The 14,906-nt window shown below is 41.3% G+C and overlaps 1 protein-coding gene across 3 annotated transcripts in view; it reads left to right on the top strand.

Annotated features, from left to right (window-relative positions):
- clk2a (CDC-like kinase 2a) overlaps positions 1–14,906 on the top strand; it is a 74,797-nt gene that overhangs the window by 43,004 nt on the left and 16,887 nt on the right. For 2 of the 3 annotated variants that reach the window (XM_060904921.1, XM_060904922.1), the window contains exons 3-9: positions 5,251–5,485; positions 6,378–6,468; positions 7,283–7,349; positions 9,430–9,546; positions 10,923–11,089; positions 11,249–11,343; positions 11,457–11,586. In XM_060904921.1, the coding sequence (XP_060760904.1) occupies positions 5,251–5,485; positions 6,378–6,468; positions 7,283–7,349; positions 9,430–9,546; positions 10,923–11,089; positions 11,249–11,343; positions 11,457–11,586 (902 nt within the window). Of the gene's footprint in view, positions 1–5,250; positions 5,486–6,377; positions 6,469–7,282; positions 7,350–9,429; positions 9,547–10,922; positions 11,090–11,248; positions 11,344–11,456; positions 11,587–14,906 lie in introns of those variants that run through there. The other variant, XM_060904923.1, reaches the window with a different exon arrangement.

Raw genomic sequence — 14,906 nt, 5'->3', positions numbered from 1 at the left:
TTATCTTTCTTTGAGGCACATAGTTTTTAAACATTTCTATAATTTTCTCACACATTTGTTGACAAATTGGAGATCCTTGGTCCGTCTTTGCTCTTCAAAGACTAGGCCTTTACTAAATACTGATTTTTGTACCCAATCATGATTACGATCACCCATTTCAAAATTGCATCATTATTCAGTTGTTTTACCTGATTACTAGCCTTAAATTGCCCCCGTCTCAACTTTTTTTGGAATGTGTTGCAGGCATGAAATACAGGAATGGGTGTATATGAACAAATGAAATGAAGTTGACCGAATGGAGAAAAATAAAACCCTATTGGCTAATGCCAAGCCATCATGATGAGGCTCCACAGTACACAGCCTGGGTATGTCATGACCAAGGGCAGGGCTCGACATTAGCACTTGCCCTATGGCCCGGCGGTGTTTTTTACGTCTTTCGGGACACTAAATATGGCCAAACAGTGGCCCGGGCGGGCCAGTATGTTTTCGATACAAATTAACAAATTTTATTACTCATATTTTTACCCAGAATTGTGAAGAAATTGTTCGTAAAATGCACCTTTTCGATACGAGGTCCGCCATCTTTGTTTTCATCACGCTCCGCTCCGCGGCAGGAGTGTGTCGTCTTCATGCATCTTCGGAGAAGTTCGGCGCTGTTCGGAAGCGTCATTTTGGCAGGAAAATAGCATCTTGTAGACGAAGACGGTTGCGGCAAGGAGACCATCAGAACGGTGAAATTCAAATAGAAATATGTTCAAACTCCAAGCTCCCCAACCTGGCCAAAGGCCAGGTAAACAGTTTAAATATGATCGTGCATAAATTAACTATCAGGTGTTAACGAACGGCTTCATTTTGAACTCGGCAGCCAATCAGAGCGCGCAACGTCATGCTCTGTTTACAACTCGCCAAATATGGCGCCGAATTGTAAAACAGCATTTCAACACACGCGCTTTAGCTTCAGATGGTGTAAAATCGTTCAGACTTTGTATATTAATATCAAAATTTCAGGATACACTGCCAAGAAATATGGCTACACGTGTATCAACTTTTAGTGATTAAAGAATGAAGTATAAATGTTGGTTGCTATGACTGAAATAGAAGAACAGATAATGTGGTAAATTAGATCTGATCCCATATATTATTCAAATGTCCAAAGATGATGAAATCTATCAAAATAGCCAAACTAGGTCTACATTAATTCATTACAACAAAAATAACTATTCTGACCCTCTCTGGTACAACCAGACCATGCTAAACCCAGTATACCCCCCAGTTACTAGGGTATCTGCTGTTGCCATGGCAACGGTTTATGCAAATGAGCTGAATTTGCAAAAATGTTCTACTAGTTCCCCCAAGGACATATCTTGAAAATTTGGTGTTTATATCTTGTCTTATTAAAAAAATACAACATTTCACCCCTTTTTGGCTCACCTGAGCATACCTGTTAATTAGCTAATTAACAGGTAATTAGGGTTATAAATCACCCCCGAGCAGGTAAGGCTTTGCAAAAATCTCACTGGATTATTCCGCAAAGTCCACCCTTTCAGGAAATGTATGGTTTGTCAATGATTCTCATATTTTATTAATTAAGAAATAAAACTTCTTCATGGGCAATAAAAATGCCCATTTAAATCCAGCGTAAGGGTTAGTATGCCACCCTCACCTTTCATCCAGACTTGGGACTGGCCTGTGTGTGTCTTGTGGCTATTATATAAAGGTGTATTTAAAAAGTTCATTGTACTTCTATTTCTATAAGAATATCTACAGTGGTGAGAATTCAATATCTATACACCGAGTGCAGAATTATTAGGCAAGTGAGTATTTTGACCACAACATCCTTTTAATGCATGTTGTCCCACTCCAAGCTGTTTAGGCTTGAAAGCCTACTACCAATTAAGTATATCAGGTGCTGTGCATCTGTGTAATGAGAGGGGGTGTGGTCTAATGACATCAGCACCCTATATCAGGTGTGCATAATTATTAGGCAACCTCTTTTCCTCTGGCAAAACGGGTCAGAAGAGAGATCTGACAGACTTTGAAAAGTATAAAATTGTGAGATGTCTTGCAGATGGATGCAGCACTCTTGAAATTGCGAAGATGTTGAAACGTGATCACCGAACAATCAAGCGTTTCATTGCAAATAGTCAACAGGGTCGAAAGAAGCGTGTGGAAAAAAAAAGGCGCAAAATAACTGCACATGATCTGCGGAAAATCAAGCGTGAAGCTAACAAGCAGCCATTAGCATCCAGTTCTGCCATATTCCAGAGTTGCAACATTCCTGGAGTGTCAAAGAGTACAAGGTGTGCAATACTGAGGGACATGGCCAAGGTAAGGAAGGCTGAAAAACGACCACCACTGAGTAAGGCACACAAGATAAAACGTCAAGACTGGGCCAAGAAATATCTTAAGACTGATTTTTCTAAGGTGCTGTGGTCTGATGAGATGAGAGTGACTCTTGATGGGCCAGATGGATGGGCCTGTGGCTGGATCAGTAATGGGCACAGAGCTCCACTCCGACTCAGACACCAGCGAGGTGGAGGTGGAGTACTGCTATGGGCTGGTATCATCAAAGACGAGCTTGTTGGACCTTTTCAAGTTGAGGATGGACTCAAACTCAACTCCCAGACCTACTGCCAGTTCCTGGAAGAAACCTTCTTCAAGCAGTGGTATAGGAAAAAGTCAGCATCTTTCAAGAAGAACATGATTTTCATGCAGGATAACGCTCCATCTCATGCGTCCAAATACTCCACTGCGTGGCTAGCCAGTAAAGGTCTGAAAGGTGAAAAAATAATGACATGGCCCCCTTGTTCACCTGACTTAAACCCCATAGAGAACCTGTGGTCCATTATAAAACGTGAGGTCTACAAAGAGGGAAAACAGTACACCTCTCTGAACAGCGTCTGGGAGGCCGTGGTTGCTGCTGCACACAATGTTGGTCGTGAACAGATAAAGAAATTGACAATCTATGGATGGAAGGCTTTTGAGTGTCCTCATGAAGAAGGGTGGCTATATTGGTCACTGATTTTTTTTGTGTGTTTGAATGTCAGATATGTTTATTTGCAAATCTGGAGTTGTCATATCAGTGTACCTGGTGAAAATAAATAAGTGAAATGGCTACATATTTGGTTTTTATTAAGTTGCCTAATAATTCTGCATAGTGAAAGTTACCTGAACACATACATATTCTCCTAAAATGGCCAAAACTAAAAACGCCCCACTCTAACTTCCATACATATTCAGCTTTGATATTTATGAGTCTTTTTGTTTGATTGAGAACATAGTTGTTGTTCAATAATAAAACTAATCCTCAAAAATACAACTTGCCTAATAATTCTGCACTCCGTGTAATGTTGAGAATATATGAGCCAAAGTTGAAACCATGACAAAAAAGGAAAATATGTCTCCATCACACAGGGTGGGTTACAGGCAAAGCTTATTCTATAAACAAGTTAGTTGCATGGTGAGGCAAAACTTAGCTTATTCTAAAACTTATACAAACAGTTGTTAATGTAAAACAGTAATCAACAGCATGTGTTAAACGAACAGAGAACAAGAACAAAGGAAATTTTTAAATGTAACTAAGATATTGATAGAACAAGAAATGCATACAATAAAATATCAATGTGAACAAACAATAAAGATATAATAATGTTAGCAAAATATGAATAATCTTATTTTCATTAATTTCACCTTAAAATGCACCAGAATGCATGAATATGAATTGAAAAATCAAAATTTTCCGGGGGAGGGCCCCCGGACCCCCAACTTTGTGCAAGCACCTGTGGCAGCCGTGGTTCGGGTACCGTGCGCATTCGGGCCACCACATTTTCTATTTGGGCCAGTAACTTTTAAATTCCACTGGCCCAATGGGCCACCAGTGGTAAATGCTTAATGTCTAGGCCTGAAGTGGGCAGGGAAGCAGGGTGGAAGTGCAGCCTGAAGAGGTGGGTCTTCAGTCTGCACTTGAAGGTGGTCAGGGAGTCAACAGTTCTGACCTTGATGGGAAGGTCATTCCACCAACGGGGAGCCAAGACAGACAGCAGGCTGGGCAGCAGCAGAGAGGAGGAGGGGCCAGATGACCAGTAGCAGTGGAACGTAGGTATCTGGCTGGCATATAGGGTTAGATCAGTGTTTGGAGGTATGCTGGACCTGACCCCTTGACTGCCTAGTAAGCTAGCACCAATGTTTTTAATTTGATGCAAGCTGTGACGGGCAGCCAGTGAAGGGCAGAGAGCAGATGGATAGCATAGGAGAAATGAGGGAGGTTGTATACCAGACGGGCTGCAGAGGTCTGGTAGCAGATGCTGGGAGCCCAGTGAGGAGAGAGTTGCAGTAGTCCAGGTGGGAGAGGATGAGCACTTGGACCAGGAGCTGAGTAGATTAGGTGGTGAGGAAGGGGCAGATCCTTTGAATGTTGTGAAGGAGAAATCAGCACATCCAGGTCACTGCAGTGATGTTTGCTGAAGAGGAGAGTCTGTCATTGAACACCACCCCTAGGTTATTTGTGCTGGGTGAAGGTGACCTAGAGATGTCCCCCAGGCAGATGACCAAGTCCAGGGGTGGAGAGGATGGAACAGGAATGTAGATCACCCCCGTCTTGCCTGGGTTGAGTTTCAGGTGATGTTCATCCAGCTCTGGATGTCACGCAGGCGAGCAGAGACCTGTGTGTCAGGTGGAAGGAAAGAGAGAAACAATTGAGTATCATCAGCAAAGCAGTCGTAGGATGGACCATGAGCAGAGATAATCAGGCCAAGAAACTGGGTGTAGAGGGAGAAAAGAAGTGGACCAAGGACAACCTTGGGGAACACCAGTGGCAAGTGGGCATGGTGCTGATACAGTACCAGACCAGGTAACCTGGAAGGAGCAACTGGAAAGGTAGGACTTGAACCAGTTCAGGGCTGTCCTGCAGATCCCCAGGAGGGATGGGGGGATGAATGGTGTCAAATGCAGCAGAAAGGTTTAAGAGAATCAGGACAGAGGAGAGGGAGGCAGCACATGCAGTGCCTCACTGACTGTGAGTCTTGGTTGAGTGTCTGGCTCAGAAGCCAGACTGATGAGGATCCAGGAAGTTGTTCGAAAAGGAAAAAAGAGGACCGTTGGTTAGCAACAGCACAAGTGTGTCCTTCCAAATGGAATGAATTGTTAGGATATAACTTGAAGCGTTCTTAACATTTCATTAGCGTTTACTGGTTTGTTTCTCATCATTTAATAAAATGTACGCTAAGCAGTCGTTGCTTCTTTTGTTTCTAGCTACAACAACCGTTCTGTAGACAGGAGGCCTTACGACAGACGCTACGGTGAAGGCTACCGGCGGCAGGAGCACGAACGAGAATGCAATCGTGAACGACTGTCCCCGGACAACTACCACTCACGCGACCCTTCTACCAGCTATGACTACCGCCGCACGCACCAACGCCACAAAAGCAGCAGGCGTAAGCACAAAAGAAGGCGGCGTAGAACCAGGTCCTATAGCCCATCCTCCTCGGTGAGTACTTCCTAGCTTTGCTCCTTGGCCCTTTCTCTCTCTCTCTCTCTCTCTCTCTCTCTTTTTCTTGCTCTCTCTATATATATTACTCTTTTTAACATTTTGTTCTCTACAGCCCCAGGACTTGGTAAGTATGAACTCTCTTTATTTTTTTGTTCTTTTCCCCCTTTTGATTTGTTCGGGGTTTTTTTTGTGCATATTAGAAAAATATGCAGGTCTTTTTAATTTAGATTGCAAAGCATCCTACTTTTAATGGAAGTTATTATCTTGTCACTACCTTATATAAAATTTGTTGTTTTAATGACAAGTTTGTCATTATTTCTCTCTGCATACCTCCTCTTTCTTTCTTTCTTTCTTTCTTTCTTTCTTTCTTTAGTTCATCGCTGTGAAAATTAACTAGTGTGTTTTTTTGTTTTTTAAACAGAAAAGATTTTGATTAAAACTATGTAGATTTTTTTCCTCCATCAATTGCTTGCTTTTTCACATGGTAGTGAAACAAGTTTGTGTGTATCAACGTGTAATATGATGGTTATTTCCTTTTGCTTATGTGTTGCTCTTGTATACATAACTGTTTGATACAGGTTTTTTTGTCAGGGGCGGTAGACAGAATGTTGAGGGGAGGGGAGTACATGTAGAGAGCAAGCAAAAGGGACAAAATGTGATCTTTGACTTGTTCCCTTGCACTATATCCCTATCGTTATATATCTTCTCACATGGTGTCATATGAACCGCCCCATGATCACCAAACCTACGTACACCACCACCACCACCACTGCTTCTCTCCATCGCCGTGGCTACGGCTGTCCCTTCCACCCTCCCCTCTCGGCCTGCCCCCGTCCTGCTTTGGCGGTTGTGCTGTGACCTGTGACCCTGGCTGGGGGCTGAAAAGCAGCGGAGTGCCAGCGGGACGCGGCCACTATGTGTGAGGGACGACGAGGAGGGCCACCTGATCTGTCGGAGTGGCGACGTCCTGCAAGAGAGATGTACACACTGCCACTACTACTACTACTACTCCTCTACTCTTATATCGTAAACTTTCTCCCTATCAGTAGCAGCACAGAGCATACACACTCACGCAAGGGCAAGACGTCATGATGTTGATTTTGATTGTTAGAATAGACCAGAATGCTATACGGCACGATAGACATCCTAAGTTTCATACACGTATATATTTATATTTTTAGCCATTTTCTTTTGGCTCTAGTGGTGTACCAGGTGTATTATAAGGATGTTTAAAAAGCTTTTACAGCTTTTGATATCCTTGTTCTCTAGAATTTCATCTTTTTGTATAGTTATCTCAGGGCCTTTTTCCCCCCTCCTCCTTCTCTCCCCTTCTTCTTCCCCCCTCTAGAACATCATACTACTAGGTTTTAGTTCTACTTCCTATGCAATAGTTTTGTTTAGACCTCGTTTCAGCATTTTAATCATTTAGTTTGGGGTGGGATCGGGTGGGTCCCCCTTTTTTTTTTTTATTTTTTTTTTTTTAAATCCATTTTTCCAGCAAGTTCAGTGATTCCTCACCGGGGGGACATGTTGTTGTTTTATTCCAGTAGCTTTTACAGTATTTCCAGGGTTGAATAATTATCCCAACTTTGTTTGCTTACCTTGTTGGGCTGATGGTATGCAAATTTGTTGTGCATTTTAGATTAATGGGTTGGGAAGGGGGGAATGCCAGAGATGCTAGATCATTTATCGCCTGTTCTCTTGTTTGTTTACCTTTTTGTTAACATCATTTACGTCTTTCCTTTTTTGTCTTTTTTTTTTTTTTTTTTTTATCTCTGTTTTCCCCCCCCCCAGATGAAATTGTCGGCACTTTGGGGGAGGGCACATTTGGAAGGGTGATGGAATGCATTGACCATCGCAGGTAAACTCCCTCAGTTAGTATCTATATTTTCGCTGCTTTTCTAAGCTCAGGGGTCTAATCGTTTTCATCAAGAAATGACAAGCCTTTCATGTAACAAGTTCAAAAGCTTAAAGAGGAATGCTTTTGCATTGCTCATTTAACATGCTGAAGGACTTGCCAAAACTATTTTTACCAAACTTTTTTGGTGAATGCTGTGATGAATCCATAGAAACATTCATGAACAAATAGGGAAGGTTCATGGTACCAAAATGTGCTGTTTTATTAAAAAAAAAAAAAGAGAGAGAAAAAGCTATTTGCATAATACAGCATGCCGAGAATTAAGTTCGCACTCGTAAAATGTTTCACCTGGAATAAGATATGTTTTGTGAGTAAAGTTGGTAAAACTTGACCAACTTTTTTTTTTTTGAATAAAAAAAGTTTTTTTTTTTTAACCGAAAAAATTTCACTCTTTCAGTCTCTTCTCCTGTTTGTCAGTGTTGTTGTCTATCAATCTCCAGGCCCTATTTTTATTATTAGCCAGCAGTCTCCAGATTTCATGCTTTTGCTTTTTCATAGATCTCAGCAGTGAAGAAAGAATTGTTTAAAAAAATAAAAAAACACACTTGAACTTGATTTCTGATTGAAAAATAATAAGTACCGTATTTTTCGGACTATACGTCGCTCCGGAGTTTAAGTCGCATCAGCCAAAAAATGCATTATGAAGACGAAAAAAACATGTATACGTCGCACCGGACTATAAGTCGCACTTTTTTGAAGGGTTATTCTATCCATAGAACCTGTGATTGTATCTGATAAGCGGCGCGTGGTTACTGCGCGACTGCATTGTTTATTTAATAAACGAACAGCTGAGCAGTGATAACGCGCCCTTTGCCCTGTAAGTAGCCTCGTCTGATTATTTTAAATATCTACTACTATCTTTAATACTATCACTATCGTTATTACTAATAGCCTATATTATTATTATAACTAATATTAGTAGCCTATTACTGATGCATTAATCAGTTTGCTTTTAGAATATTTTTACCGGTAGGGCTTATTATCGCCCCATGGCTCTTTCATCTGTGTTATTAAAGCTGTAGTCATCATCGAGGAGAGTCATTCTTCATTTTTGTCGAATTTTATTTCATCAAATCAGAGGTCAAGTAGGCTATAGGTATATCATCTCCAAAGACAACCGTCTAGTGAAAAAAAAACAACAACCGCTTTTAAATCCCCTACTTAAATCCTTAAAAAGAGTAATTTAACTCATGTCTTGTGTGATCTGATCTCCAATGGTGAAATAAACCGGTTGTGATATGAGTAGTCTGTTATTTTAGAAGATAAATTTAATATATAATTTAATATATAGCCTAATAAAAATAATATTTTATAACATATCACGACATATTACTGTCTGTAACTGTTCGTCACTAAAGCGTTTTCTAAGATCATAATGTCTGATATTATTTTTTTTTTACACACACAATAAGCGCGTGTGCGTAAAGTTATAGTAAACCACCCCCACCTTTTTTTTTTTTTGAGTCGCCGGACCCACCCACCTCCTGCGTTCCGGGACCTCCCACTTCACAAATTAAGCACTGCCTAAAATCACTATATAACTTATTTAAATAACTATAGGCCTATCATTAATAATAAAACACAGGTCAATCAAGTTTATCAAGCTGATGATTTCACTCCAAATCAGCAAATCCATTGAATTCCTCATCCTCGGTGTCGCTTCTGAACAATTCTGCCAACTCCAGCGGCAGACGAAGCGCCGTTTCCTCTTCTTCTGCGTGGCTGTCGTCAGACTCAGCATCAGCTCCAGTTATTCCGCGGTGAAAAAAAAAAAAACATATATACGTCGCACCGGAGTATAAGTCGCATGGCCAGCCGAACCATGAAAAAAAGTGCGACTTATAGTCCGAAAAATACGGTACATTGTTTTTATATATAAAGCAAAAAAAAATTTTTCTTTGCTTGTCATCTTACCCTTCTGTAGTCGTGGTAGTCATTTTTTTTTATTGTTTTGTTTGTTTATAATTGGCTGTTTGGACTGTTTCCTTGTAACATATTTGTGTTTTTCTTTTTATTATTTAAGAGGTGGAGCCCATGTGGCTCTGAAAATTATTAAAAATGTTGAGAAGTACAAGGAGGCTGCTCGACTGGAGATCAATGTTCTGGAGAGGATCAATGAGCGAGACCCTGAAAACAAAAAGTGAGGGGACTAGATCAACTGTGTCAACCCTATTCTGCATATACTGTACATATGTGACTTTAAACCAGAGGTTCCTAAACTTTTTTTTTTTTTGGGGGGGGGTAAATGACTCCAAACCGATGTTATGAATTTTCTCTGACCTAAAAGCTTTGACCACTGTTTATTTTTTATTTATTAATTTTATTTATTTATTTTTAAATCTGAGATCTGTAATATTTGAAACTTTCATTTTGCTAGTAATAGTCACAAAGCACAGGGGTCTGGTTTCTGCTTGTAGCATTATTCACACACTCATCTGTGTAGTTTGTTGCCGAGATTTGGAAGCGACATTCACTAGATGGCACATCAGAACCAAAACATCTTTGTCCATCAGCTTTCCAAGTCAAACTAACTTATTTAGTGGTTTCATGCACAGCAAACTTAAACACAGATGAGCTTGGTTTCTCATTAGAACTTTCCATTGTCGTGATTTTTGTCATGAGCTGCATACATCTCAAAATGCTGACCTTGCACTCAAAAGTATTTACTTATCTAGAAAATCCAGACGACTAATATAGAACTTTTGGTAAGGTTGAAGGCGACAGGAAAGGATTATATTATTATTTAAAGACCACTCAAAACTGGTTACTGTTACTTGTCTGTGCTTTCATTCATTCATTCATTATCTGTACCACTTATCCATTGAGGGTCGCAGGTAAGCTGGAGCCAGTTCCACCTCACATTGGGCAAGAGGTGGGGTACAGGTTGCCAATTTATCGCAGGGCTAAAATGGAGAGACAGACAGCCATTCATACTCTTTCACACCTATGTACAATTTAAAGCAGCCAGCTGACCTCATCTGCATGTCTTTGGCTTGTGGGAGGAAACCAGAGCACCCAAAGGAAACCCACAAGGAGAACATGCACACTCCACATAGAAAGGCCCGAGTTGGCCACTAGGTTCGAACTCGGAACCTTCTTCCTTCTTGCTGTGAGGCAACAGCGCTAACCTTGTTTATTATTCATTGCACTAATTCAGCATGTCAGAATGGTGAAAAAACTAAAACGGCACATACTGTATTTAACTTAATTGTAACTTGTCTCTGTGTATTCTAGGAACATTGCAAAATATCACATTTGTCTTTGATATTTCTAATATTAATTTGTGAAATGAATAAATAAGCAAAGCATGAGGAGATTGTGAGTATTTGTAAAGCAAGTGACCCCATGTTTTGGAACCCCTGCTTTAAACGGTTGTTTAAATAGTTTTGGATTCAATTCCAGGAATTTTGTTTAATTAGAGATTTAAAAACACTCGCTCAGAGACAGTAATATAGATAGTTGTCCTCCAGGCCTGTCTGACCTACTTAACCCCCCGTTTTTGTTCCTGTTTTCCAGTCTGTGTGTACGGATGTTTGACTGGTTTGACTATCATGGCCACATGTGTCTCAGCTTTGAGCTGTTAGCACTCAGCACCTTTGACTTCTTGAAGGAGAACAATTACCTGCCTTATTCCATCAACCAGGTCCGACACATGGCCTACCAGCTGTGCCTAGCCGTCAAGTGTAAGTACACCAATAAAAAATAAATCCTAAATCTCGTAAAGCTAACGGATTGTAATGGACGATTAATGTTGAAAATAACATTAAGAGCACTTTTATGAGTTTGTAGAAACAAAGTATTGCCCTTGATTCTCTTTGAATATTCACGTAACTTATCTACAGTTCTGCATGACAACAAGCTGACCCACACAGATTTAAAACCAGAGAATATTCTCTTTGTCAACTCGGATTTCACTATAACATACAACGTAGAGAAGGTGAGCGTATACACATTGCTCTCTCTCTCATACATCACATCACACTAAAATAAAATGGGACATGTCTGTTGGAATGAAATGTTTATATGGGTGTATCTTGTTCTCTGGTTTAGAAGAGAGATGAGCGTACGGTGAAGAGCACTGCAGTGCGGGTAGTAGATTTTGGCAGTGCGACATTTGACCACGAGCACCACAGTACAATCGTCTCCACCAGACACTACCGTGCACCTGAGGTTATTCTTGGTAAGTGAATGCAAGAGCGAAGCCTTGTCTACTCTATTCCAGAGGCCACCTTATATGAGATTTATAATTTAGGACAACATTTGAATATCGTATATCAATAACGCCATGGGGGTAGCACGGTGGTGTAGTGGTTAACATGTTGCCTCACAGTAAGAAGGTTCCGGGTTCAAACCTCATGGCTGACAGGGGTCTTAATGTGTGAAGTTTGTATGTTCTCTCCATGTCTGCATGGGTTTCCTCCGGGTGCTCGGGTTTCCCCCATAGTTCAAAGACCTGCAGATTAGGTACAATGGGGCCACTGTAATTGGTGCAGACTGTTGTGGTTTCCTATCCATAATGTATGTACATGTATATCTTACTATGGTAAAAAGCTAATAAATAAATAAGCATACATAAGTAATATCATGGTAGCCGCGGGGTCTTAAAGTCTTAAATTTAATATTCCAAAATTAAGGCCTTAAAAAGTCTTAAATTGCTTTGCCCAAGTCTTAATTTTTTAAACAAAGGTCTTAAATTTACTCATACTATTCTACAATGTGAAAACGTGGGTTTTGCATAACATCAGTGAATTTCTTGGAGTATGCGCAAAGAAAGAAACAATATTGATACATTTTCGCGCCGGCGCAATCATCGGAGTTCGTGGTGGAGAGGAGACTCCGTGAATCGCAGCATGAGGAAGTGTCGTTTTAATCAGCAGTGGCTTTCAGATGAAAGATATCATGATTGGGTGAGGGAGGTTCCTGGAAGCAACGTTGAAGCAAGATGCTGTGTTTGTCGAAAGACCTTCAAGTTGTCCACTATAGGTTATTTTGCTTTAGAGTCTCACATGAAGAGCTCAAAGCACATTGCATCTGCCCTCCACCGCCACCAGCCCATCGCTCAGTTCTGCACGGTTCAATCTCCGAATGCACCTGGAGTTGGCACTAGCACCACTGTCGAAGTCGAACGTCAGCAGCAGGCTTTCGTCTAAACGGGGGAACAGGGGCGCTGCACCCTCTTACTCTCGGCGTGCGCCCCCTTACCGACTCCGTGAAAACATCCCAGCAACACTACGTGACAATGTGTCTGATCATCAAATGCGTTATAATCACTCCAAAAATATTCCAATCATAGTAGATACACCACCAGACGGTGCAAAAACAATCCGAATTGGCGTTTTCCAGACTGAGGCGCCATGTTGTTTAGTTGTTTACTTGTCGCGGCTGCTCTCGCGAGATTTGACATGGGTTACATACAAGGTCAGCTGACTTGTAGAGCGAGATTTCTCGAGACTGAATGACCTTTCACCCACCGGCACGGGAGCTTTTGACAGAAGTAGTTCGCGGGTTGTTTTTGTTGACACTTGGGCATTTAAAGATGTCATCCCGCGGCACGAAACGGAAGAAGCCAAAGACTGTCCGGGGCAGAAGATGATTACTTCTTTCTTTTTCAAGGTTGACAGACAATTTGTTACAATTTCCCTCTCAGATAGCCTCAGAATGTCCCATTGGAGCATTTTTCAAAGGCTTTGCACGGCGGGGGGGACAACCGGCACCATCCCCCCCCGCTTCGCTCCCTCGCCATGGTGAGCGCCCTCTCACTAAATTTTTCTAGAAAAAACCCTGAGCAGCATCAGCCAAGCCAGACATCATCAGCAAGGCTAGCAAGAACACAAGGGCCAAGCAGTGGCATGATGGGTGTCAGTGGAACCCCGACACTTCGGGCAGAGATGCTCTGGATTTTAAAAACAATTACGGAACACCACTCGTACAGCTCGAATGAGGGCATAAGCGAACTCCTTTAAGGCTGTGTTCCCAGACTCGGAAGTCGCTACAACATTCTCCTGTGGAAAAAACAAAACGTCTTACATGAAAAAATTCGGTCTTGCTCCTTATATAATGAAGGAGTTGGTCAAAGATGTTAACGAGGCAAGTGGTGGATTTGTCATAATGTTTGACAAAAGTCCTAAGACGATGAAAAGTAAACAAATGGACATCCTATCTATCCACCTCCACATCGACGGTATGTCTTTCCTCCCTCCCTTGTTTACTAGGAGTATTTACATTTCTTTTTATTCTTCAAAATGTAAAATGGTTGAAGCAAGTTGAATGCTGGGAAACTAAGACAAAGAGTTTGTCTGTTTATCATCTCTGGGTGCGTGGTCATAATTAGTTCAGAGACCGTTCTTTAGGCCTTGAGTTGGGCCCTCAGTTTGGCTTTTTGACTGGTGAGTGCACACCATTGTACCAATGTATTGGTACGTCAATTACATTTTTGTGCATCTTTAAGAGACTTTCCATCCATCCATCCATCCATCCATCCATCCATCCATCCATCCATCCATCCATCCATCCATCCATCCATCCATCCATCCATCCATCCATCCATCCATCCATCCATCCATCCATCCATCCATCCATCCATCCATCCATCCATCCATCCATCCATCCATCCATCCATCCATCCATCCATCCATCCATCCATCCATCCATCCATCCATCCATCCATCCAAAATGGTTGAAGCAAGTGCTGGGAAACTAAGACAAAGAGTTTGTCTGTTTAGAGTGTTGTGAATGTTTTGATATTTTATTTTTAAAAAAATACACCCACATCACTTTTTTTATTTTAAGTATCATCTCTGGGTGCGTGGTCATAATTAGTTCAGAGACAGTTCTTTAGGCCTCGAGTTAGGCCCTCAGTTTGGCTTTTTGACTGGTGAGTGCACACCTTTGGCATTAATGTGTTGGTATGCCGATTGCATTTTTGTGTACCTTTAAGGCCATGACTTGGACCCTACGTTGTGCTCCTTTCTTCCAGGTTTAGACTTGTTTTTTTGTCTTGAATGTGAAGATTCGAAAAGCAATGCACATAATGACTTAAGTATATAACTTTTATAATAAAAGTATTTTTACTTGAAACATTTGTCATTATTGGGAATTTGATCTGGTGTTCTACGACCGCATAATGGGTGCGATGTAGGTCTTAATTCTCATTTAAGTGGTCTTAAAAAGGTCTTAAATTTATGGTGGTCAAACCTGGGGAAACCCTGAATATGTAAGTCCCTAAAGAATATTCCTTGCGCTAACCAACTAGTATGGACCCTTTTCACGTGACGTCACGACAAACGCAGCTGCCATTTTGGACATGTACTACCAGTAGTTTACCACAGCCAACATTGAGGAACGGCAGCAAAGAAAGTTTTTACTTTCAGCAAGACTTCCATCATGCCACTATATTGCTGTGCACCTGGATGTAGTAACCATCAACAAACAAGGCAAGGGTTATCATTTTATCGGATCCCGACGGAGAAGATGGATAGCGGCCATTAACAGATTGGCAGC

The sequence above is a fragment of the Neoarius graeffei genome, chromosome 22 (assembly GCF_027579695.1).
Source record: "Neoarius graeffei isolate fNeoGra1 chromosome 22, fNeoGra1.pri, whole genome shotgun sequence".
Taxonomy (NCBI): Eukaryota; Metazoa; Chordata; class Actinopteri; order Siluriformes; family Ariidae; genus Neoarius; species Neoarius graeffei.
Note: the sequence above shows the minus strand (reverse complement) of the source record. Positions and strands in the feature narration are given on the sequence as shown.